At 43.6% G+C, this 26,007-nt stretch overlaps 1 protein-coding gene and 2 long non-coding RNA genes across 3 annotated transcripts; 1 reads left to right on the top strand and 2 right to left on the bottom strand.

The window, feature by feature from the left end:
- Positions 1–2,414: 2,414 nt before the first annotated feature.
- On the bottom strand, positions 2,415–12,434 carry LOC125939923 (uncharacterized). Its single transcript, XM_049655456.1, has 6 exons — positions 12,409–12,434; positions 10,552–10,608; positions 6,057–6,098; positions 4,049–4,127; positions 3,337–3,559; positions 2,415–2,570 (listed from the first exon to the last, which is right to left on the bottom strand). The coding sequence occupies exons 1-6, from the start codon at positions 12,432–12,434 to the stop codon at positions 2,437–2,439; spliced, it is 561 nt and encodes a 186-aa protein (XP_049511413.1). The 3' UTR covers positions 2,415–2,436.
- Positions 12,435–13,181: 747 nt separating this feature from the next.
- LOC125940345 (uncharacterized) lies at positions 13,182–16,356 on the bottom strand. Its single transcript, XR_007463564.1, has 3 exons — positions 15,120–16,356; positions 14,624–14,715; positions 13,182–13,263 (listed from the first exon to the last, which is right to left on the bottom strand). It is a non-coding gene; the product is annotated as an uncharacterized LOC125940345 (long non-coding RNA).
- A 2,189-nt stretch (positions 16,357–18,545) lies between these two features.
- On the top strand, positions 18,546–23,891 carry LOC125940344 (uncharacterized). The gene is made up of 3 exons (XR_007463563.1): positions 18,546–18,889; positions 21,567–21,838; positions 22,488–23,891. It is a non-coding gene; the product is annotated as an uncharacterized LOC125940344 (long non-coding RNA).
- The last annotated feature ends 2,116 nt before the right edge of the window (positions 23,892–26,007 follow it).

The following is a 26,007-nucleotide window of genomic DNA, read 5'->3' as shown; positions in this document are numbered from 1 at the left end:
CTGGCGCAGCGATAGGCACGTTTGCATACCTGTCAGCTTAATATCACGAGGACGGTAGAGGGTAAATGGCATGCATTTTCATATTTTCCCTCAGTACACACTTTTGCAAAATGCATATGGACTGACAATAAATGAATGCAGAGCACATGCAGTGGCAAATGACTGATAAACAGTGCGTTTTTATGACATACTGACTTTCTTTTTCACCGAGTTTGCTTTCGCTGACCTCAACTGTTTCGGGAACTGTACTGAATAAACTTGCTTAGCTAAGCAAATATACCTTTGTTTTATGGCATCTTGCGCCGCCCTACTTTTCAACACGTTTATAATTATTTCACAACCTCATCTTGCGTAAAACACCACAAATTTGTAAAATCATAGAAAGATCCAAAAATATTGAACTTTCCAAAAAAATCAAAGAGGGTTGGAAGGGTATGCTTCTTGTGCAGCATCGAGCATATCTCATACAAAGCAATATTAGCAGAAATACAAGATGATAATAGACTTAGTTTTGTTTAAGCTTTACTGGCGAGACAGCATGAATGGAATAAAGCTTTCATTCTTCCACTTTCTTTGGCAAAGGCTAAGTGCAATGTACCACTAAAATGCCATATTGTAGCAGGGTGGCAACACAGAATGCTCTTGCCGCAGCTGTTCCACCACTGTCATTATTATACAAGTACTTTGTTGTTATAGCAAGATCTAATGAATGCCACAGGATGCACAAAACAAAAATAAAAACTGACTAGAATATATAAATACTGGCTGAACTTTACAGGTAAAACAGAAGCCAGAATATAGATTAAAAAAAACTATATAACCTAGCCGCTGCCACATAACAAATAGGGCTATACTATATATACACTAGCCGATTTAAACACAGGTGTGACAGAGATAACAAGCATAGTCAGGTAGTCTGCAAAAAAAAAATCACTCTCGTAACAGGCCAATTTGTTAGTTCCCACCTGGTCACCCAAAAGTAGGTCCACCTATCGAAACGTAGGCCAGCCTTTCTGAGGCACTTTAGAGGAACTTTTATACCACAATCAATTGCGACTAGTTAGAAGAGATGCAACAATATCCTTGGGTAATAAATAAGTTTACAAAAATCCTCCCAGTACCTGCATTGACCACAGCTCTGGTTGCTGCAGCTTTAGCACAGTCTGTCTTATTTGTAGCACGCATGTAACGTTTACAACTAAAAGGCACAGGCAGAAGAGTAAAAGGGCAAAGACAAGACAAGGACACAATGGGCAACACACTTTGTCACAAAAGAGCGCGTAATCAAAGTGCGCGCCGAGTGTCGCGCAAGCCAGCGAAAGAACACGCCGGTCCCGCGGCAACTTCAACAGAGGGGGAGAGCGCATACGCCTCAAGCAACCACGCTAACAACGGCGCCGAAACGTCTGGAACGAGGTTCGACGAAGCGACGTTAACCGGAGAGAGAGAGAGAGAAGACACGCGCGCGCCGAGACACCTTCTCACCCGGCGAGTCGAGAGAGATAACTACAGCGTGAGCGTGCGTGAACAGCATGAGTCATCATCACCCCCCCCCCCCCCCTCTAGAATGTTCTGAAAGCAGCGGTCGAAGGTACGAGAAAAGAGTAGAAGCTTCCCAAGCTTTGGCCGTGCTACGGAATCACAACTCCGATCGAATGTTCGAGAAGGACCGTCGACGGCTATATAAACGCCGTGCGAGCATTGTCGGTTAGGAATCCAGGAATTCAGAGAGTTCAGTCCGCACGGGTGAAGTGATGTGAAGACCAAGCGTCTGCGGAAAAAGGGGATTCCCCGGCAAGCTAGTCGACGGGTTCTTCGAGCGTCTGCATTTCCGGAAGAAGTTCCTTCTTCGAGATTTGCCCCCAAGTTACGCCGAGATCGTCCGACTCCAAGACCAACCAGCACGGTGAATACGATTGGACACTTAGTGTTCCTATATATTTTGTACTTTACGTGTTGGACTCTTAGTGCTTGTCGTGAATTATTTTCTTGTGTTTAATAGCCATCTGATTTGTATTGTGTTGTGTCTAGCCTAAGTGTGCAAGTGTGTGTGTAACTGCCTTGTGTGAAGAATATATTGTGTTTTGACAACTCTGGGCTCTGACTCGGTCTTTGGACAGCAACCGGCGTTCGCTGGCGCACCAGAGGGCCCACTCTTAATTGTCCTTGCTTTCGTGGGATTATTTTCGGAAGCTGATAATTCGGCTTTGGAATTTAGTCCGGCGTCTGCGCCTCGTTCACCGGGGTCTGTGACACACTTGTGATTGAGCTTGTCCCATCCTATGTCATCTTGTTAGTGCCCTATTACTCTTTCTTTGCGAGCTGCAACAAGAGGGTCGAAAAGGCAACAAATTTGCAGGACATCACAGCTTATGTTCGGCATAGCATGAGAGTAGGCATTGATGCGACATGTGGAACCTGAAGGCTCAAGCTAGTTTATTTCAACATGCATTCGCAGAGTTCACCACCGCTGCATATCGCCGAGCTTCTGCGACAAGTGTTTTCGGCCGCCTTCATTCTCTTGTCTGACACCTCCTTTGGCATGTCACCCATGTAAATGGCGAACAATGCTGCATAGGAAGTGAATTATTAGCTTCAAAAAAGACACAGAATTAAGCACAGTTCTTTATTACTACTCCATGGGTAATATGTGGGCAAAGTCAAATTTAGTTTACAAGGAAGTTGCTATTGGTCGGGAATGCATGAACTGATTTCCTGTTTCAAAAAATTTGTGTTCTATGAATTGTTCTGCACGACGCTGCTGTTCCCATACATGGTCATGTGTAACAGTATTGTGCTTGAATACTCTACATTTACTATGAAGCATCGATGTAACATAGCTATTACACCTACTGCAAGTGATGCATGAGCACTGTTAACACCTGATTATAATGAGCATCTTAGTATACCTACATTGATGAGAAATAAAGATATGGCTAACTATCCGAGTGCAGCATGCTGCTGCACTACCTTCGGTGATGCACCTGTGATGGCAACTTGCGTTGTGCAAAATTGTGGTCAGAAATTTAGTATTAGCAAAATATGGCAAACAATTGTCAGACAAGTACTATCTGCTGAAAGATCATCGTAACAATAATGCTATTACAGCAACCTTCAGCTTTCTTTTTACTGAAAAAATACTGAATCCAGTATCACATGTCCAAATAACAGCTAAAATTTGTTTCCATCATTCACAATGCTGGAACTTAAAAGGCGATTAAGCAAAATTAACGTGCCAACATTTTCTCTAAAATAAAACCCCATGATAAAAAAAAGGAAAACATGCAGAAGATCATTATGTAAACTTTCTAAAGGCCACAGGAGAAAGATATATACCCTTTAGAGAAGATACTTTCTCTGGTGCCAGCGCTGGCTTTGCCTCAGTGTAGCCAAGATGCCGTGCCTTGTTCGAAAGTGTTCCAGTGACACTCCTGGTTTTCAGTTGTTCGGGGGTCCAAAATACAGTAGCAGCACTTCTACAGAACACAGAGTCTGTAGAAGCGCTGAACAAACATCCCCAGGCTTTTTCATTTATCCAGGAGCCACAGCCTGCATACACCTGCATTACACAAAGAAATCATCACTTGCAAATTAGAGACAGTGACAGGTCTATCCCACTTTTTTTTTTGCTTTATCAGGCAGCTAGCTGTCAACCGCGTCACTACAGTGTCATGCCAGATTTCCTTGAATGCACAAAAGGATCACTTTTGCACCCAAAATGAAGACTTGCTTCTTAGAGATAGTTTGTTTACAAGTTCTCACGAAAATTGACTAACAAACCACTGATACATGTGCTGGTCTTGGTGACCAGCACGTTGGTTGGCCTGAGATAGTACACACCTTTATTGATTTCTTTCTAAATTAAGACCTAAATGTTATGTCAGTAAACAGAACAAAGAATGATACTGGTGCTTGACATGTACGGCTGTCAAACATATGCGTGCGAGCTGTCACAGTAACAATTAAGCTCGTTCAAGCTGCAGCTCAATATGTGGCTTTGTGACCACATTCAGGCATTATCTAAAGCCAATAACTTTGGTGCGATTACCTTTCCGTCATCCCTTCTGGAGCCTATGACAAACTCTTCCGAGGCATTGTCCTCTAAACAAAGTTCAACCCCGGCCTCCCTATAAAAAAGAGGTTTTCAACAGACCAGTTAGAAACACTGCAAAGAAGAATAAATAAATTGTTTCAAAAGACAATGTCATAATATAATTCCTAGAGCTAAATAATATAATGCATAGAACAAATAAATAACACTCTATTAAAGTAACAGAAAGAATGGTAAGAAAATGGAAACAGTTGAAGTCAGCAGAGTATTTAACCTACCAAGTCAACATTTTTTTATAAACAATAAATGAACAAAGAGAAGTTAAAAATTTTTCATACAATAAGAAAATGGAAATCGCACATCCTCAGGGCCTAACGGATAAATAAATTCATGAAGCTTGCCCTTTAGAAGCCCAAGGATGCTCAAGTAGATAAATTTCCTGTCCTTTGTGCCCTGTTCTTTACGACCGCTGGGGCGACCAATGTTCAGTGTTCGAATGAAAATTATACAGATCTCACACACTGCAGGGATCAATGTTATGCAAAGCATTACGCAGTTGACTAGCCATACAGCATATTAAGGACACTAATGTAGTGCAAATAAAACAAAGAACACACAGGACAGCATAGGTGCCGCCTGCAATTGGTTTATCACAGCCCCTACAAGACCAGAAAAAGAACATGCCTGCATAGACTAATAAATCAGTAGCAAGTGTATTGCCCGTGCTGCCCCACCTTCTGTTTGCGTCTTATTTGCCGTGCAATGTCATGCCACCGTCAAGCATGAAAAAAAATTAAATTGTAGGGTTTTTTACATGCCAAAACCACGATTTGATTGTGAGGCATGCTGTAGTGCCCCGGAGACTCTGGGTTAGTTTTGACCACCTTGGGTTCTTAAATGTGCAAACAATGCTTGGTACATGGGTGTTCTTGCATTTCACCCTCATTGAAATGTAGACACTGCCGCTGGGATTTTATTCCAGAACCTCGGGGCTTAGCAGCACAACACCAAAACCACTATGCCATCATGGCGCGCTTCAAGTATCAACCAACTTGTCTAACAACTTTAGAGCTGCATAGCATCATTTGGGGTTCCATGAAGATGGTGCAACATGTCTGTGTAGGGCTAGCAATTACGTGATGTGTGTTTGTGGCAACAGCAAGGGATGGCATGACAACTGATTTCTTGTTCTCCAGTGATGAAACATTCAACTTCAGGTATGGCCAAGGCTAACCTCGCAGATGGATAAACTGAGCCAATCATCAGAGCCGCGCAATATCACAGCATGCACTAGCTTCCACAAGGGAAGGACCACGTGGTACATTCTTGCATGATGGAAAGAAACTTGCTATGCAATGCGACATATGCCAAGCATTTTAAAGCAATAGCTTGCACATGTGAAGAAGTGTCGTAGGTTGCTATGCTGTCATGTCATGCACGCGCCTGTAGCATAATGCATATACCATCAGGCTGTTGCCCTGTATGACCTTGGTTCAAGTACCACCACTAGACAACTTGTGAAAAAGGCTCCAAACAAGGCAAGACAGGAACTTACCTGCAGGAATGTACCTTGTAAAAGTCACGGAATGGTTTGTGTTAAAATGTGCTTTAAGTACGATTTGATGGCGACATATAGGGTAATGTGGCCATTCCCTTATTGGCGGTGCGGTGTCCGGATCAATGCTACTGCCGCATCATTTTTCATTCTCCCGAGTGCCATGGATTGGAATAATGAGATTGGGAAATATTCAAGCATAAAATGGATTTGGCTGAGGAGGGACCAGTGCGAACTGGGCATTAGTACGAGAGGCTGTCCAGGCATCTAAACTGAAAGGCTTATTATGATGATGACTAACATGTATTTCCTACTCGCACGAGGAACACAAAGCTTTCAAATTTTTTGCACTGAGCTAGGTTCCACACAAGATAATCAAATCAAATCAGTTTATCAAATCAGTTGAACAATGCTGCTTCACAACATTAGCAGTAGCACAGCATTTCTTACCTATATCTCCCACTAGTGAGGTGGCCGAGGTTTCCAGAGACTCTGCAGAACAAACACAAATTTATCACATATTTTGAGTGAGCTAAGCAGCTTCAGAAATTAAGGCTTCAAGCAACTCTACCAGGCTCTAAACGTACCACAAATTTTCGTCTCACTTCACTCCACAGGCTGCATGTGTAACAAAAGTTCGATGCATACCCTAATTAATGACTGCCTACCTTCAATCAATCAGTCAAACAGATTTAAAAAGTGCAGGCATTGCTGTGGTGGTTGTACCATATTTACACGATTGTAAGTCGACTCGAATGTAGGTCAACCCCGCCAAAATTGCATGTCTCAAAAAAAAATGGGGGGGGGGGGGAACCACGCGAGTGCATTTCACACAAGGGATATTTATTGATGGGGTTGCTAAGACTACTCATCGTCACTAGAGTTGACCTCACTGGTACTGCTGCCGTCTAGCTGCTGCGGTCCCACAGCACGTCGTCATCAAAAGTAAGCCCACACTTCGCAAACGACCGCACCACGACATCGCGCGGTACAGCCCCCCACGCAGAGAGGACCCACCCGCACACAGTAGCCAGACTTGCGTCCCGCTGCGCAGTTGTTAGTTTCCTCAACATGGAGGATAGCAGCCCGTTTGAACGCTGCTGAGAACGAGCGCCGAAAGTTCTTGGCACTCATGACAGGCGCGACGATTCAGCACAACAGCAGAAGTGACAGATGCGAGCGGCCGTCGAAAACAATCGTATCTCAAAGAAAAGCTCTTCCGCCAACTACTAATACCCCCCAAATGACAGCTCTTCCGCCAACTACCAATACCCCCCTAACGGCGGCTCTTCCGCCAGCTACCAATACCCCCTAAACGGTGGCTCTTCCATGATCGATGCTCCCACAAGAGCCGTGCGCTCGTAGTGCGCGCAATCAAAATGTATGCAATACAGTAAATTATTACGCTACGCTTCTACCGTAACCATAAAAACGTAGGTGCAAAGTTGTAACCACGCCGTAGCACCTCTGATTTCTCGTTTCTCTTGCCGTTACTAGCGGTACACAGTTTGGTTTCGATTCTAAGTCGACCCCCCAACATTGGATTGCCAAATTTGAAAAAATGGGTCGACCTACAATCGTGTAAATACGGTATCTTCAGAAGAATGAGTGCATGACCCGGTGACAATATGATCTCTATCAAGCCAGCTGCTATTTCAATCTGCTTCCAGTGTTATTTTTTTTTGCCAAGGCTGGAACTTGAAACATCTACTCACAAGCACCTGTGACAGAAGGATGCGGCAGATTCACTTGTACTGAGGGTAAGAGCTCGGTAAACTACAAGGGACGTACATGAAAATTACTGCAATTACACCCCAGAAAAAAAAATTGTTCCAACGAACCATGCTTAAAAATCAGTTCTCTCTGGGGTTTTACGTGCCAAAACCAGTTCTGATTATGAGACACACTGTAGAGGTACAGGAGGGCTCCGGATTAATTTGGACCACCTGGGGTTTTTTAATGTGCACTACAACGCAAGCACACGGGCATTCTTGCATGTCGCCTCCATTGAAATGCGGCTTCCGCGGTCGCGACTCGATCCCGCAACCTCGTGCTCAACAGTGCAACGTTTTAGCTACCGTATTTATTCGAATCTAGGCCGATAGTTTTTTCAAATAATCATATACGAAACTCTAGGGTTGGCTTAGATTCGAGGATTAAAAAAAAACGCCAGTTTTTAACTGAGACTGATAAATATGGTGCACAGTTAGTGCCATCTAAAGAAGTCAGTATCGCAGCCGTTACTAGCCGCGCCAGTAGCCAACTGAAGTACACGAGGGACGTCGCCATTTTGACCTGTGTCGTATCGGTAGTGTGTAGTACCGGCGCGCGGTGTGGCGTTAATGGCACCAAACAGGCGATGCCACTATAGTGCCGCTTTTTAACGTTCACATTCTCTGCATCTGCTCTATCAGCATGAAGTACTGAGTTCATCATGATGCCGCATTTAAAAGGAAAGTGATCATGTGTGCGGAGACGGACGGAAATCGAGCCGCATCACGGGTGTTCGGAGAATCCGAAACTTTCAAGCGGGACTGGCGCAAACAGGAGGAGCCAATTTTCGCCAGCAAAGCAATGCGAAACGGTTTCAGTGGACCGAAGCAGGACGTAATCTGCAACGATCCACTTCAGCGATACGATCGCCTTGGCCCTATCCTGAAAGCAATCTGCGATGGGGAAAGTCTGCCGCTCGCCGTCGTGTTGAAGAGAGGCATGCTAGTAGAAGGTCAATTCGCTCACCGCACTTCGTCACTTCAGCGTTTTGATAGTTCATTTCTGCGGTCAACAAGCGAGATGTGTTCAAGCTTGCTTGTGCGCGCGTGACACCGTGCTTGTTACGTTACACCGTGATTTGCTTGTTACGTTGTGCGCGTGACACCGTGCTGTGGTAAGCGAATGTTTGCAACTTCATAGGGCCGATTAAACTGCTATCCTTACTTCGTATAGCGGTCTACTAATTTGCTATCGCATTCAATGTATCGCCTTTCGGGCGAACTTCCGACTTTTTTTATTCATCGCAACTTCAGTGCATCGGGAGGAAATCTGTTTTCCCAAATGACAGTTGCATTTCTGTTTGAAAGCACGAGGTGAGCGGTACTGTAAAAGACATTTTTTTTCGTCACAGGAACCGGGTGCACATTACAATCGAGGGCGCGTGAGAATCGAGTAAATACGGTAGTTGTGCTAGCCGTAGGGAGGCATTGTGGAACGTTCAAGCCGGGCGGAACTCGTTGGAGGGGCCAAAGGAGATGCTTTTTGTGTGCGCCGCAACGAGGATGACAATTGATCGTGCGCTCCTTCAGAAAGCGCAACATCTCTAATGCGCTTGATGATACTGAATATAGTGCACTGTTTGAAGATGTCAGCAGTAAGATAGCGACGAGGCTAGCAGCGATGGTGACATAGAATGAGCTCGGCATGTTCATATGTAATAAATGCTGTTTCATTTTGCGAATGCTGCCCTCGCGTTTTCGTTCGGCCTACATTCGAGGCAAGTTTTTTTTTTGTTTGTTTGGGGGGGGGGGGGGTCTTCGAACTTTATGGGGGTCGGCTTAGAATCAGTCGGCCTAGATTCGAGTAAATACGGTAACTGACCCACTGCGCCGAGTTTCAACACCAGTGGCTGCTTTATTTCAGACTGGCTAAAAATCAAATGATTCATTCGAGGGCCATTTGCCAACTGCTTATGCACAAGCATCTCTGTAACATTGTAAAGCTAAGCAAACATTGTAAAGCTACGCCAAACCCAAGACGAATGCATAGCAGCACAGACTAATGTCACTAGCACCTCACTGACAATTGGCTTAGATGAGTATGCTATTGGAAGCATGAAACATACACGAAAGCTGCTTAGAACCTTTTTTTTTTCTCAAAAAGCCAGCACTTGGTGCTGTTTTGGTGTAATGCAACTTACACGGACGCAGATAAATAAAAGTATCGACAGACAGTCTTGTTCTTCCTCTATATCCATGTACTAGCTGTGCTACATCAAAAAGCCTCCATGATGACATACCAATAAGCCCATATCTCAACACTATTGAACTTAAACGAGTGTAATACCCACAAAACATAAAGAACTTGGATTCCAGCTTTCTGGGGGAAATAAATGAATTATAAAATTTGACTTAGTACCCTTATCCTTTGCATCCCTGTCTGAAGTTCCTAAGCCACCAATACACAATCAACATCTTGCAACTCCCTTCTAGGAGTTTAGTTTGTAAAATATTGCTGCACTTACAAGTATGTCGACAATGCCACATACACCACCAAAAGATATACACACACCAGAAGACAGATCAAGTACAAGCAAATCAACATACAAATATTCCTTACCAAAGTCTTCTAATTTAAAACTCGATGCTGCAGCAGTATTACTCTGAGGAGTTGAAGACTGCAACGATTCAGTGGCACCACGGCCCTCGACAGTTGCAGATTGTAAATCAGCAGCACCAGGATTCCCGACACTTGCAGGTTCTGAGGAATAAACATATTCACACAATCACTGCACTTAATCAACTAGACACACCTGCCATTTACCTGACGGTTGCCTATATTCTTTAGTTTCTCTGCTCACCCGAGATTAAATGTATCCCCGAATTTCTTGGTGGCTTTTAATTCCTTAGTGACACTAAACTACCTGCCATATATTTACTGGGAAAGTTAGGCACTGAATTAATATGGGAAATTTCAAGCACTTTCTTGGTGTACCTCACAGATGTTTGAATTTCAAAGCTATTTACTATACTAGGTGTATTCAATGTGATCATTTATGGTGTGACTTAGCAAACTGAAAGAGTGCAGCTTAAGCGAAAATGCTGCACTTCAAACTAGCACCCCTTACAAACATCAAGCACGCAAAACATCTGCCGGTCTGCCGTGTTGTCCTACCACTTCAGCATTGCATAATGCATCATAAGCTCCGAGCTACAACATGGACATTACTTACCTCTCTGGCCCAATTCCCTTGGCATGGTGGCCTTCTCTACTGGGAGTTTTGCACATCCTGCAAGAAGGCAAGACTTGTGAGCTGCGTCAAAGAACTAGACGCCCATGTGAAAAAAAACTTCCTCTGTGTACAGGGCATGCATGACTTGGGTGAACACAGCATAACGGGATCAGTACTGCATAATGCAAAGCGCCTGTATTGTTAGACAATGATTTGCCTGTCTGACAATGTGCCCTTGGTGCAGGCACAACGCAGGTTGTGGACCCTAGAATATCAAAATAACAGTGTTGAAAGACCATATGGAAACAAACATTGTTATTGCAAATATATATTCTTGTAAAGCGAAAACCTTACTAAAGTGATCACAAAGCAAGTGCCTCTAGTGCATTTAATATTACAGTGCTTTCGAAGTTAAGTGCAGTTTAATAAATACCTTATGCTAGCTACACAAATGTTTGCAGAGGTGGTTTATGTGATTCACAGCAGGCACAATTTCAGCAAAACAAATACATAGGTAATGAAAGTTTGTAAATTTTTATTTTTATTTTGCAGTTATATATATGTGTTAGAAACTTCAAGACAATTTTATGTGAAGGCAACTTCCCTTTAATCCTGCTAATGCACTTGTGTTCCGAGATAAATTTTATACTCAGTATGCCTAATCTTTCTTCCAGGGTCAAAGATAGCCTTATTTGAGAGGAAGATGACCACGCATGCTGCAGCTTGATGCAGAAGCCTCTTGTATTCCGGGAGCAGGAGCACAGCTGTTGTCAGCTTTCCCTGGCTTTTACACTGGCATGCTAACCACAATGTGCTATGTCACATGGTGGGTTTGCCTTGTGTCGACGCCTCCCTCTCCTTTGAATGCGAAATTAGCTCATAGTGAGGCAAATTTATGAATATAATGAAACACAAGTACTTTATAAGAACGAAACAAAATGTAGTTGTCTTCAAAACTGACTATTTAAGTTTGCAATATAAATGGACAACATGAATGCAACAAAAAATACTAAAAACATTTTTGTAAATTATGCATCACCAGACTACTTTGTTGCAAATATAGCCTAGGCGCTCGAAGTGTCTCAGCAAAGGTGCTTGAAGTGCCTGTGCAAGAACAATTTGTATAGCTAGCATAGTGTTAAGATTACTGACACTTGGAATGCAATATATGTGGACACAAGGCTGCACACTATGCAGGATGGATATTGTCAGATTCAATAACAGGTGCTTCAGTAAGTTGCAAGTACAGCCTTAATGTGAATCCTACATACCAGCAATGTCTCTGTAATGCAACGTTTCTTTCATGATAAAAATAAACTTTTTGCAGGGGTCCTCGACTGCCCATTGGTCTTGGTAAAAAAACACAGTCCTCCAGATCGCATACACTGCTGTGAATGTCTGTCAAATTTCGCAGTTGTGCACATGGAGCTCACAAGCAGAGCATGAATTCACCTTTTTTTGAAACACTCTTTTCAACAGAAGCCTTCTCTCTCTTTGCGGGTGCTACATTTCGTCATATAGCATATTAAAATAGAGGGCTGCTATTGGCCAATAGCGGACATCAATCGAGAAGGGTGTTTGGATCAGTGTAATTCTTCCTATCGTTACTGCGTATATTTATTAATACTGTTTAATAAACAAGCTGAAGTTAGCAAAAATATGCTTTCGAATTTACGTATTTCAGGAAGCCTACTATTGTCTGTTCTTGTGCAGCGTAGAAATTAAACTGACCACACTTCTTATCGGTGTTGTAGCCATTCGGTCTCATTATTCCAATTTGTTTTGAACATTCAACTAGCCTTGAACTATGTGAAACTTAAGGTCAGACCCCACGTACATTTGCCAGCACGTGCTCACTCCTGGTTAGATGCCTTGGCAGACATCACTTCATATTGAGCTATCGATATTGCCTCAAAATGCGCAAATTGGATGTGGTACTATCCTTCGGTCAAGCTGGTTCAGGCCAAAGCTGGTCCACACTGCGTAACTTAGGCAGATTGGAGCACATGAGCCCAAGCATGCACTCAAGCCCTATTGCGCACAGACAAATGCTGTGCAGATGCATTACCACTACAAGTGGCTGCATCTGCTACACATAAAAAATACCACAGTTGCCCTTGGGTGCCGCAATGAGCGCACTCGCTCAGCTCACTGCGCCTCACTGAGGACAAGCGTGCTTGGCATAGCCTTTACAGTGCACGGCATTGAAGGAGCCTGAGCACCACGAAGGGGATCAAAGGCGATTTTTGGCTGCTGATAACTTCGCTTCTGCTGAACGCATTGAAGCACTTTTTGCTGCAAAGTATTTATGATATAGTCTATTGTGACTTCAAGCGCATTTCTCGATTTCGATAAAAAGTTTTCAGGGCTCCTTTAACAGTACATATGTACCGGGTATAAAATAAGGATGACTGATGCTTCTAAACGGCAATCATTGCATGCTATACAAGCACTCCTGTTGGAATGTCAGTCCAATATAACACATAACAGTCCTTACTGTACATCAAATACAGAAAAGATGTTTTTTTTTTAGTCATCCTTTGTTCTATTTCGAAACACCTTACTGCACAAAACAAGATAGTGCTAGTAATAAACAGCAAACTAGATCACACAGCAGAAGGTAGAACTTGCCTCTAATATTCGGAGGTGTCACAGGGTACTGATGCGCTCGCACTGACACATCAAACAATGTGGCATAGACAACTCGGCTTTCTGAAAGGTTTTTGAAGGAGGCATCTGAGCTGTGAACATTTTACTAGTACCTCAATAGCAACACTCATCAGGACTGCCACCACTAAATGACAACTGATAAATGAAATAGGATGTACCCCACAAAGACAATGTTAATTAGCCCATTGCCAAGAAATCACAAGCCGAAAAGAGAAAACCAAGTAGAAAACCAAGACAACAAAGCAACACGTGCTGCCAGCTGTTTCTGCTTGTTGCTTCGCCAATGCTAGGAATGATCACAAACATTTGACATACTGTATTGCATTTAGGAATCAGAGTTGATCCCTTATTATGTTTCTTTGTTTAGGCAGTGCTGATATGAGACAAGAAAATAGATGTCTGCAAAGCAATGTTCTCCAATTACAGTGACTGTGCTTGCACAACATTATCAAAACACATTGCAGCTCTTTTACTGAAGTGGTCGCAACACAAACATTTCTAGCATTTGTGCATGAGCATTAAAGCTCAAAAGAATTTGTTTTTCTTTCAGCATAGTCTGTTTCACGGAAGTTTCTGGCTAGAGAAACACTAATGCTTCATAATTCAAATAAATTTGCCCCTACAGCGCCCTTTTTGTGTGTGTGTGTGTGTGCTTGCAATGCTTCGAAAAGTGCATTTTTAAATGAGGCACTTATTTATAGCAGTTCATCTACATGCACTTTCTCTGCAAATGCACCCCCCCCCAACTCTAGATCGTATATTTTCGCAACCACTTGCAGTTACATTTACCAAACACCAAGATAACTGAAGAAGAAAACTTGTACTTTTCCTTTCGTTCACAGTTTCACTTGGGGAAGAAACAATGAAACAAATTAGACTTGAAAAGGCAATGAACGAATGCCAACAACCTCCACTTCTGTACACTGAGCATAGCTGGTGCAATAGCAGGCACACCAAATTTCGAAGCTGTGCTACAAATTTGCTACATTTGGCTTCTTTATAGAAGGCATATCGCCTTACCATTGTGCTCTGCTCTGCATTGTTCACCTATCTAGCACTCTAAACAAAAGAGGTTCACAGAAAGATTAAGACGTAAGAAGAAGCTTTACCCTGTGGCCAGCACCGATTTCTTAATTGAAATTAATGCAAAATGCAAATATGTTTTCATGAGACATCCGCTGGACCGATATTGCTGCACTTAAGAGGGAGAGTTATAGTGACTGTAGAAGCAAATTTTAACTTAGGAACATAATGTTTGACAAAAAAAAAAAAAAGCTTTAGTATGTATGATACAATCACATTGCCTTCAGTGCAGTTTAGACATCACTTATCGAAGACGTAAGTGAAGTGCTCTAGGCTTCTGCCATGCATGCTGTAAATGCAATTATCAACAAGACATTACCATTTCCTTGCTCCTTTTCTTTCCTCGTGGCAAGTCCACCAAAACCTTCCTGGGACGCTTTTCCTTCTATGCCTACATCTCTTCCTCAGATTCTGCAGATTGTATAGCAATGCGGCATGCAAAGAAAGCACACGCAGACACAAATCTGTCTCCTACAAGGCCTAGTCAAATAGTGCTCCTACGAACACAACAGCGCCGTTCACAATCCAAGGAGAGACACCGCCTGTAGGGGCTCTGCAGCTATTTAAAGCACGTCTACATCAAATGCTCATGATGCAACTGTTTTTCGATAGCGGATACTGAAAATTAAAGACTCCTAGTGAGTGCACATACAGGTAGTGCTACCCCGCATTTTCGAGACATAATTCATTGTGTGAGAATGTCTAGCGAAGTTGCTTTTAAATGTTACTGCGGCCACTGCCTAAACACAAAGCACGCTCTTCGATGCATGACATCACTGTGAAAGGGTACGAATGGAACTTGACATGTCACTTACCAGCGAGATGCAGGATTCGCGCTTCATAAAAATCGCCGATGGCGTCTTCGTCCCCAGGCCCGTAGACTCAAAATCGGTAACGTTTTTAGGAGTGTAATCCTTTATAGCGGAGAGCTTCACGACAGCCGTCTTGCCATCGAATTTATATTGCACAAACGCAAACATCTTCACACAGCAAATGCACACGAACGAGCAGTCAGCACTGCCAGAGTCAGCGTTCTGGTTCTACCACGTGTGTGGTATGTGACGTCACATTGACGACGTCACCCAATGCCATGTGATCAAAGGCGCGAACATACGAAAGTGCCACACTGCTTTTCCTACGGACGGAAAAAAATTTTATTGATAAAAGCACCTGCGAGGTTGCCGGCCCGGGCTCCTATCGTGCTAGTCTCGCTATTTGCGTGGCGCACAATAGAGTTGTTTCATTCAAAACATGTTCTATTAGGTGTGCCCCTACCAAATGAGTCATGCATGACGCCGTTATGAGGTTAGGAAATGTTGCTTGCCCGCTTTATTTTGCCCGGGGTTTTTTTTTTTTTTTTTCGCTTTTTTTCCCCTTGCTGACACGAAAAAACGGTGGCTTGATTTCCGGTCGGCGCGGTTGCTAATAGTGCACGGCTTCGTCTCTATCTTCGGGGTTATGACGGTTGTTTAATGTATAACTTTTCCATATGTTGTCATGCACAAGCATCTATATCGAACAATTAACATTTAAGATTATAAATGTTACAAGCCAACACCATCGTGCATGCTTGAGCGTTTGCACAGAATGTTAGGCTCACTTAATGTGTGGTACGGGGATGTAATATTTCCTACGACTTGTACAAACTGACATTTAGGAGGCTGTTTATACAGCGGGATATGCTAATGCAAATGCTGATGTTCCCGTCCCTACGAAGGAAGTACAGGAGGTACAGCGAGGAGGTAATGAAGGACGAACAGCGTCGCAGACTTCCGAGCGCCACCAACTGCCGGTCACTTCACGCAACCAAGAGCAGGATGTAAACATAAGGCTCCAAAAAATTTAACTATTTTCATTTCAGTTATCATCACCACCACCCTTTCATACGTAGCCTTAGCTGCTACTTTAGGAAAGTATACTGAGCAATGTTGGCTGATCACGGAGCACGCGGTGATGAAAAGCGCGAGTTGGCACCAGTGGCGTAATCAGGGTATATATATATATCTTACACCGTGGTCAGGGGAAAGGCACGTGCCGCCTCTCCCCCCCCCCCCCCCCAACCCCTAAATAAAGACAAAAAAAAAACGTATTATTTCCTCGTGACACTGGATGTCACGAGGAAATAATACGAGAAAATTAATGGCAAGTGATGCACGCGCCAAGGGTCCCACGAGCCGGCTTTGGCAGGGAAGTAGCACGGCCGCTGGATAAAAAAAAAACAAAAAAAAAAAAAAACTTTTTTTTTCTTATCCAGCGGCCGTAAAAGTAGTATGCGGTTGGTGCGATCGTTGTCTAATGCCGAGGTTCAATTGCACTGTCGGCCATGTACATTGTTACAGCGAAGCTGCATATGGCTAGGATCTGCTGGATCGTCTCCGGTGACATAGACGAACATGTGGGCCGATGCTGGTGATGTGCAGGAAGGGTATATATATATATATATATATATATATATATATATATATATATATATATATATATATATATGTTTATGTATGAATGCCTTACACAGGTGTCAAAACGCATGATGAATGGCCCATTGTTATACCCATCGCCACCACCACCGATGTCTCTTTCACAAGTGTCGCAGTACTCGGCAGCGGCACTTCCCACCAATCCTTGTGTCGTTTTGTCGCTATGGGACGGACGCGTGTCGTTCGCTCGGACGATATAAAGCGGGAATTGCCAACGCGTACAGAAGCGCGAATGGGCGCGAAAACGACGTGAAGCGCGCCAGCTTCGCTGGACTTGTCTGTTCACAAAGTGGAAAGGCTCTGTGGTTTTTTTTTTTTTTTTTTTTTTTTTTTTCACAGCTAGAGGACCGAAGTGTGACGAGACAGGAAATAACCAGCCTACCGCAAATGCCTAGAATGATACAAATAATATTTCGCATTAAAACGGCATGCTACATGCACACATACTAAAGTGCAAGGCTCAGCGATATCCAAGATGTATATGATCGAAATGAGGCTTCGTACGTCACACGCACGCCCAAGGGCTTATGAGTACAGAATTAAATAATAATGCATTATCAAATGATGCGTCATAATATAGAGGTGCTGGCTCGCGAGTCCAACTGCAATGCCGCGCCTGTTCGAATACATGTAAAACGCAGAAATGCTTTCCTGACGTGGTCCCAGAACCAGTATAATTAACATTGGAGCTGAATTTTGACCTGATTGTCTTACCGAAAATTTCCGAAAAGAGCCAAGCACGAAAAAATAAATAAATAAAAGAACCTTATAAATTTACAAATTCTTAGCTCTGCACCAAAAACAGATTTCGCAGTTCTGTTCTTTAAACTAGAGCCACTTTAAAGCGAACAAATTTGGTTTATTTCTTTACAGCTTACGTGGATTTCTTACAGTTCATGTTTACTAGAGACTAGAGTTCTGCAAAAGTCCTTTGACAACAATGTATTTCACAGGGCCGGGGTGTAAATATACCAATTCGACCGCTTTAGATGTATTATCGTTTTCCATTGCCGGGGTCAACGTTACGAGAGCAATCTGGTAACGTTGGCTGAGTGTTAACTTGATAGTTCCATTTCCTGAAAATGTGCCGTTTTGAAAAATTGTTATTTAAAAAACGAGGACGTAAATATAAAACTTGCTGCCAAGAGTCGCAAGATTCGAACTTTTTTTTTTCTTAACTGCTACAACCTTCATTAAATTTGATGCAGTAGTTGCCGAGAAAAACGATTTCTTCGTTGATTTACATAGATAGCAAACCCCTAACTAAAGCATCGACGAGCAAGGTTCATCAAGAAAGCTGGCGCATGTGCCCTGATTTCTAACGGTCAATTTCTTTCCACGGTTTAGCCCTTCGTCATTGGGTGGCTTAGGCCGCCAGGCGTGATAATATAATTTATCGCCTCAAAAAAGGTGACTCATTAAAAAATCAGCAGCAAAAAAAAAAAAAAAAAAAAAAAAAAAAGCAGCGGCCAGTTGGTGCCCATCAATGTTTGCTATCTGTAGTTTACAGACAAGTAGGGAGACTACAAACAACGGAGACGTACAGAAACAGAGTTCCCAGTAATTGTTCAAAAAGGTTGATGCCTGGAATTCTTTGTATTCGTTTGTTTCTCAAAAATAAAGGTACGACATTAGGCAAAATAATAGCAAGAGCTTGGTGGCTCAACCCACCACACCGTTTCAAAGGGGACGCTCATAGCATCCATCCACCTATCCATTTCCACCAATGTATTTCCACCATCTGATACAAAACACAATATCTATCCATTGCTCACCTGTAGCCTCGCAAATGCCTAGGAGGCTTCGATTTCGCATGATTTGCTTAGTTCACCACGCCTCCTTTTGTATAGTGTAAGGTGTGTGGTGTGCCGAAAGTGAAGCTAGCTCTTAGTAATACTTGGGATCTTGTGCTTGTCCGCAAGTATTTGCAGCAGCGTTAATAGCGTCCCCTAGGCCCAGTCTGCTTTCTGCTAGTGTTGTTTGCGCGCTCGGCATGTCGCAGAAGGCGCGAGGCCGCTACAGGTGGTACTTGGAACAGAACTCAACTGAGCAAGTACCAAAGCAGACTCAGCAGCATTGCCAAGCGAGCGAAAACACGGCGCGCAAGCAAGGTATGTGTATTGCTGAAAATTCATTGATTAGAACAAGTTCTATGGTTTTTTTTCCTTCTTTTTTTTTTTTACCGGGGGGGGGGGGGGGGTGCAGAGAGGGGTGCTTTTAACATGCGACTTTGGTTCAGTAGCTGTGGCGTTCTGCAGCCGTGCACCAGGTCGCGAGTTCTGCGCGGAGACATTTAACCGTCTTTATTGCCAAGTCCGAGTACTGTTGGAGGGGCCCCTAATCTGGAGCTCCCATGAAGAGTCTCGCGGCGCAGCCTGACGATGCGGGCAGAACGCAAAAACCGTCCTGTGTGGGCTTTCGTACAGAGCTCGATCAAGGCACTAACGATGAAAGCGGCAGCAGGAGCATGAGAGCTGGATTCACATGACGGACCGACCTCGGCGGACTGAGCCCGACGTGGCTGAGCTGCAGCGAATTGCGCCGCTTTTTGTCATGCTGTAAACAAAAGGCTCAGCGAGAAGGCTTTGGTGAACAACCACAGAAGAATTGCTACTGTGCCATTTGGGTTACAAATCTAGAATGGAGAAATGAGTTGATAACTTATTACTGGCCAAAACGTATTTCGAAAGCTTTTGTAGGCAAATTAACATAAGCAATAACTGAGCATGTGAAAATGTAGGTAATTGTTTCCCACAATTAAATGTAATACATATCTTTCACATGCCACTGCTGCATTGGCCCAAGAGGCCAGTGTGTCGATTGCTGGTTGCATGACCATGTGCCAACCCTTTGGATTCCTTCCCTTAAGTACCTTAAATACTTAAGTACTTGTGCACTTCATTTAAAATGGGTAATGGAATATAATCGAGAGTGGGAGCTTGATAACTTAGGAAAACTTTCTCCATCCTAGACATTGAGTTTTGTAAGCAGCCTTTTGTATTACTGGAAAACAGGTTTACTTGTCTAATGCACATAGTGCAACAAAACAGCATTAATGTGTTGCTTCCAATGGCTGTATGTTTTCTCAAATTTTCTTGTGGTTTCCTCCTTTGCTCATGTCACTGGGCCTCTTCGATTATGCAATCCCGGACTCCGCAAACCGTCCGCGGCTTCCGGTCTGACTAGCCCTGACAGAATAGCGCGTCACAGTCACGTGATCCAGCTGTCGGGGACTGTCCGAGATTTCGGTCGAAGCACCGCGACAGGAAGTCACTCTCCTGGCTGCCATCGTCTGCTCTTTGCTACTCATAGATAGCCCCCTACCCAGCGTTATTATTAGCGTGGCCTCCGCAATGGTGCAGTCTCAGAGGCGTACGTCGCCGACACAACCATGAAGCTAGCACAGTGTAATCGTAGCCTGAGCGCGTAGAACGTTTTTGCAATGCGCAGTTTATTACGTCGCGCTATCCAGCTCATTGCCTGAGAAATTTAAGTGGAATTCCCACACGGACGTAAGGAAAATCGTGGTGGTGGGGAAATATATTTATTGGCCCTAAAATTGCTGTGCAGAGACTCCGAAATTATGGTCATGCCACGTCGCTGTTCATGCAGAAAGCATCTGCCTACATCCTCAAAGCTTGCGAGACCATCTGCTAATTAAAGGTCCGACGCGTGAGAGAGTGCGTGTACACTGTCTACTAATCCTGCACGTCAAAAATTAAACGCTCGAACTTGGTAGCAGAAGGGATCAACATATATGTCAACAGCAATCCGCGAAGCTCTTATTGTATACCACCCCAGCTATCGGCGTGAAATAGCCACATGCAGTATATGATTCCTTGCACGTACGCTAGTTTCACTTACCTCAGAAGCAAAATTTACCTGCAATGAGCATGACAGATTTCGTGAAACACATTAAGAAAAGCAAGCATGTGCGCCTTATCGCTGTGCTTCTTTCTTAAAAAACACGAAGACTCAAGCTACAGCAATTGGACGGCTCGTAAAAAACTTGCATGATGGCACAGAAAGCACTGATGTAACAGAAGCGATAACTCAATGCACAGTAGTTGCCGTCTGGAGTGCGCAAAGTACGCAGAAGCACACGGAATCTTTCACAACACGGCGTCATACACCGTGCGCATCTTTTTAAGACAGCCGTCGTCTGCTAGCCACTTGCGCTTGTCCGAGCAAACATCTGCTGACAACTCCAACAGTCCGCGGGCAGTCCGGAACTTCCGGTCCGTGAAAAAAACGAACGTGCTTCTGACAACACTCGGACTAGTGGGCGGAGCTTCGGAAGCTGTCCGAGCAAAATCGAATGCGCCACAACAGTCCGAAGCAGTCCGGGACTGTCAGGGACTGATAATCGAAGAGGCCCACTGTAAACTTGTGTGCAACAATTAATCCAGATTATTGTGAGTGTCATGTTCTGATACCATTCATTCTCTGTATGGTGCGTTGTGCACTTAAAAAAATTCTGCTTCTAAGGTGCCTTATGGACCAACCTGAATTGAGTCTTGCAATTGATTATATGGCAGGCAGGTTGTAATATACACATGTTGTGATATGAATGATTAATAATGGCTGGACAAGGGAAGCCTCAGTCAGGAGCCAGCCTTCCATCGTGACCCCTTTTTCATGTTTTGTATATGAATTATATTATTCTTTGTGTTATTACCATTTGTGATAGTTCTGTTTATTACACATCACTGCCACTGTAATTTATCTGCACATTATAGAGTAGAAGTAATTCACACTTAATTAAAACTGCAAGGATTTTTTTTCCAGGTTATTGCACCAAACAAGCAGGCAGCGGCCATCCTGTGTGCCAAGAACTCCAGATCATCAGGCAGCCAGTGTTTCTGCAAATGCATCTCGGGATGGTAACCTGAGCGTGTTGCCAGATATGGCTGCTTGTTGCTCGGATGAGTGAACCACCAATGCCTGATGCCAGTAATACATGCGAAGGAGACGGGAGGGGTGAAGATGAACGTGTTGTTCCTCCTCCCAGTGTTGCCACACAGGATGTCAGCTGTGAAGATGATGAAGAGGCTGGCCAGGTCAGGACAGCAAGGCGATAACAGTACAGCAATGTGTTGTGTGCATTTTGTTTTATGCTTTCTGTTTTGTTGTCAGTCCTATATATGTCAGAGATAGTCGTGCACATTTATGTGATGAGTGCCCACTTGCGCCTTTAGAGCTTACTCTAAATCGTTTTTCCACTCTACTGCCAAAACTCACCATTACTGCAATGCTCTGTGCTGCAACCAGTACTAGTGGTACCATATCGCATTATCTGTTTAGGTGGTATGCTCTGCATGCTTCAGATTTTTAATAGCTGCAATCACCATATTTTATCTGGTTTTGTTATGCCTTATCGACAAAGGCCGATAGCTGAGACACTAATACAGGAATACTTCTTAGTGTATGTGAGTGAAGTTTGTTACTAAAACTGAACACTGAAATGGTATTTGGATAGCGCAGCAAAACACGAGAAGAAACGAAGGTGAAGACAAGTGCTTGTCTTCATCTTCGTTTCTTCTCGTGTTCGTGTTTTGCTGCGCTATCCAAATACTATTCCCTGATGACCAACCAACAAGCCCACATCGCCACCCGCGCTGAACACTGATACTGCCATATGACGCAATTTGTAGCTTATTGTGATGTGTTTAGGAGATGGCCTTTGCATTTGTGTGCTTACATTTACAGGAACACTGAAGTACCTGTTCCATGCGGCGCCAGCCCCAGAGAGAACGCATGAAGGTGTTTTCAAGGTGATGCTTCAAGCTGTGCATAAGAGAACTACAGTCACCGGCGTTAAGGGGCCATCTCCTTTGATGAAGCTAAAAAGTCTAGACCTCGTGTGGGGCTTGCCCCCAGACTATATGCATTGTGTATTAGGTGTGACAAAACAGCAGTTGTGGCTTTCATCTGTAGGATCTGCCTACTACATTGGCAGAGAGCTGAAAATGCTGGATGGGAGATTGTGCAGCATCAAGCCACCAGTAACATTTGTACGAACACCGCGACCACTCTCAGAGCATTCTTTTTGGAAGGCTGTTGAATGGCGGCATTGGCTTTTATTTTACAGTATTCCATGCCTTTCAGATGGGCTTGCACAAAGTTTCCTGGCTCATTTTTCTCTGCTTTCCAAAGCAGTTTTTTATTGCTTAAAGATGTTGTTACGGCAAGTGACATTAATGAGGTAGAAGAGCTGTTGCTCAAATTTGCTGCCCATATGTCAAGACTTTATGGAGAATCCTCAATGACATTTAATGTTCACCAACTTCTACACTTGTCGAAGTCAACACGCATGTTTGGTCCACTTTGGGCAACATCGACATTTCCCTTTGTAGATGGCAATGGCTTTGTATTGCGTCTTATTTCTGTGGCAAAGTTTGTGCCGATGCAGGTAGCTGAGAGGTGCATTATGCGAGAGATGTATCATAATTTGGAAAGAACAGTGACTGTCTGCTCGCATAGCATCTGCGAAAGCAAAGATGGAAGTTCAGTACAAAACATGCTTTCAGACCTGTGTTCTTGGTGTGCCACAGCCATTTTCAGGGATGTCAGAAATGCTGCGGGCACTATTTCAAAATTTGGGAGAGTGCCTGAAGTTTCACAGTACTTCCGAGCACAGGTTGGCACAGTAGTAATACATGCTGCAGACTGTTTAGTTCCGCGAAAAACTTCGTCGTGTTATGTCAGCATGAAGGATGGCAAATACAGTGTGTGTCTTGGGAATTTATGCGGACGCAAGCTCCATGTATTTTTATTGTCAGCACATGCTCATTGGAGCTTGTGCTTTTGATGTGCCTCACATTATGCAGTGCCAGCACCCGCCACCCTCAGAAAATCTCTACCTGTAGACCAGTGATGACTTGCAGGCACAGTGTGTATTCTTCCCTGTAGGCAGCTCATCCCACATCTGTGATGTTGGGAACTCGGTAGAAAAGTTTTGATTCCACCCATAGATGTACTGCCACATACAAGGCCTAGAGTGACTGACTGCTGATCTTCTAGAGGACTCCTTTGTGGTGAAATGGAGAGTTTGCAAAATGTGTATAGTTGAAAGTATTCGTGTAAGCAGTGGTTAATCATGTGAACTCTTGATGTGCATGAACACTGGTAAACATTGGAACTAAGAGAGCAGTGGGGACTCCGTTGTGCATAGGTTACAGGTCCTCTCGTATAATTTTTGTGTCTCCTCGCATTTCATTCCAGGCTTGCAGCACTCTGTCAAATTGCCTGTGATCAGTGGCCAGCGTACGAAAAAGCCGTTGTGGTAGCGTGTGTACATCTGGAAGTCTTAAAATGTGCCAAAACTTGTTTGCCTTGCTGAAGCAGTGGCTTGGCATAAAGGATACAATGATAGTAAAGCAGCGACTGCTGTCTGTGAAGTAGACCAGGGGCAATTCACAGTAAAAGGACACATCAGCCTGTCCTAGCAAGTTCGGTGTTTTATACTCAACAGACCCTTCTTTCGCTGTATAAGTTCAGTGGCTTACTTTTATACAGTGAATTGCATTGACTGAGAGCCCTAGTCATGTTCCACCTGCAAGAAGAACTATCTGTCAGCTTTCTTTTTTTTTATGCATCGTCAAGAAGTCACAAGATAAATGTGGTTGCGTTTCATTGTGTAATGGAAGCATCGATCGTCTAAGTATTCAGGCCCCAGTGATCACGAGAAGTTGTTCGAGACAACCTTGACTAAGTACTTGTGCTCTCTGCTAACTTTGCCCTAAAGGTAGTGGATTAGAGAGACATTATCAGAATGTCTGCACAGAAGCTGCTGTCATGAATGATCTAGAAGCTGTAGATGCGAATGGCTGGAATATTTTTGTTTGTGTCACACTTTATATTGACTTTTTGCTAGGCTAGCTTGTAATACAACTTCATTGTGAAACAAAAATGCAAGGAAGCATGTTATGATAAATGAGAACAATCTCTTGCGTTTGTTTTCATGCCCATTTTTTTCAGCAGATGCAATTTATGGCAATCTGTTTTTTTTTGCCAGTATAGGTGTTACTGGTGTGTAGATTCAGTAAAGTGAAGCTGCGCAGAAAAAAAGGCTATCGGGTGTCGCGCTATACCATCGTCTGCTGTACTCTGAGCTCGGTTTGGTGAGCGGTGGTGAGCACCAAAACAAGGTGCGACTGCCTGTCTACTGCGCTTCTCACACCATTGGGCAGGCATGAAAGTATATAGGAGGCTATCGTTAAACTTCAGTGCAGCTTCGGCAGCAAGGACACTTTTTTGCTCATAACGTAACATAGTTCTAAAAGTAAACGCCTAGTTGTGAGAGGCTTTTTAAGCAACTCATTACGGTAAAATATGGCAACGCTATTTGTCGTGCATGCAGCCTTGTGCTGTGGCCATTGTGCACTTTTCATTCGACATTCAGCATTTGTATTCTCGTTCTTGTTGTGTTCATGTTTTACACATCTGCATTTTCATAACAAGAGTTTCTACCAACTTTGCTTAGCTTTCTGTGGTCAATCATTCATTGTGACCTGTTGCTGGCTTGCTTATTTGCATGGGGACAAAACGGAGCAATCTGCCTGTGTCCGAAAATTTCTGGAGGGGGCAGTCTTGCCCTTCTACTCTCATGCGCCAACACACCCATTTGCAGTTTATTGAAATGGTTGCCACTGCTTCTCGAGCTGTGCGTGTTAGTCAGTTGGCCTGATCTTGTAACAATGCCTAGTGCGCCTCTAGAGGCAGTATTCATCAGTTTATGCATTCCGACCGTGTCTGCGTTGTTCTTATATCCGACCTGCTGTGTAAGGACCTTGAGCTGCATATCAGCGCAACATAGCTGGCGTGACAGTGCCAGTGTTGCTACAAATGATTGTTGCACTGCAGTTTATTGTAACAGCAAATATTTTTGTCTCGGCAGAGAATACGGCGAATGTCACGAAATAGTAGCATCCTGTATTATATGCAGTGTGGCCCTTGCCTTAAACAAGCAGACTGGCCAGTTCATAAGACAAATGCTTCTCATTATGTGGGCATGAGGGACATAGCTGCAGTCTTAAAGCTTTGACAGCAGCTCGAATTTTTTACTTGCATAGTACATTCTGCATCTAAATCCTGTGTACACCAGAGATCCACAGACTTTGTTTGAATTAGAACTTTTTGAAAGACTGTCATTATTGTTTTTCTGTTTAAGCATTACCTAATGTGAGCATTTATACTTACTCTATTTTCTTATCCTTACCAAGCGAAA

The sequence above is a fragment of the Dermacentor silvarum genome, chromosome 9 (genome assembly GCF_013339745.2).
Source record: "Dermacentor silvarum isolate Dsil-2018 chromosome 9, BIME_Dsil_1.4, whole genome shotgun sequence".
Taxonomy (NCBI): Eukaryota; Metazoa; Arthropoda; class Arachnida; order Ixodida; family Ixodidae; genus Dermacentor; species Dermacentor silvarum.
The sequence above is the reverse complement of the archived record's forward strand: the minus strand, read 5'-3'. Positions and strand labels throughout refer to the sequence as shown.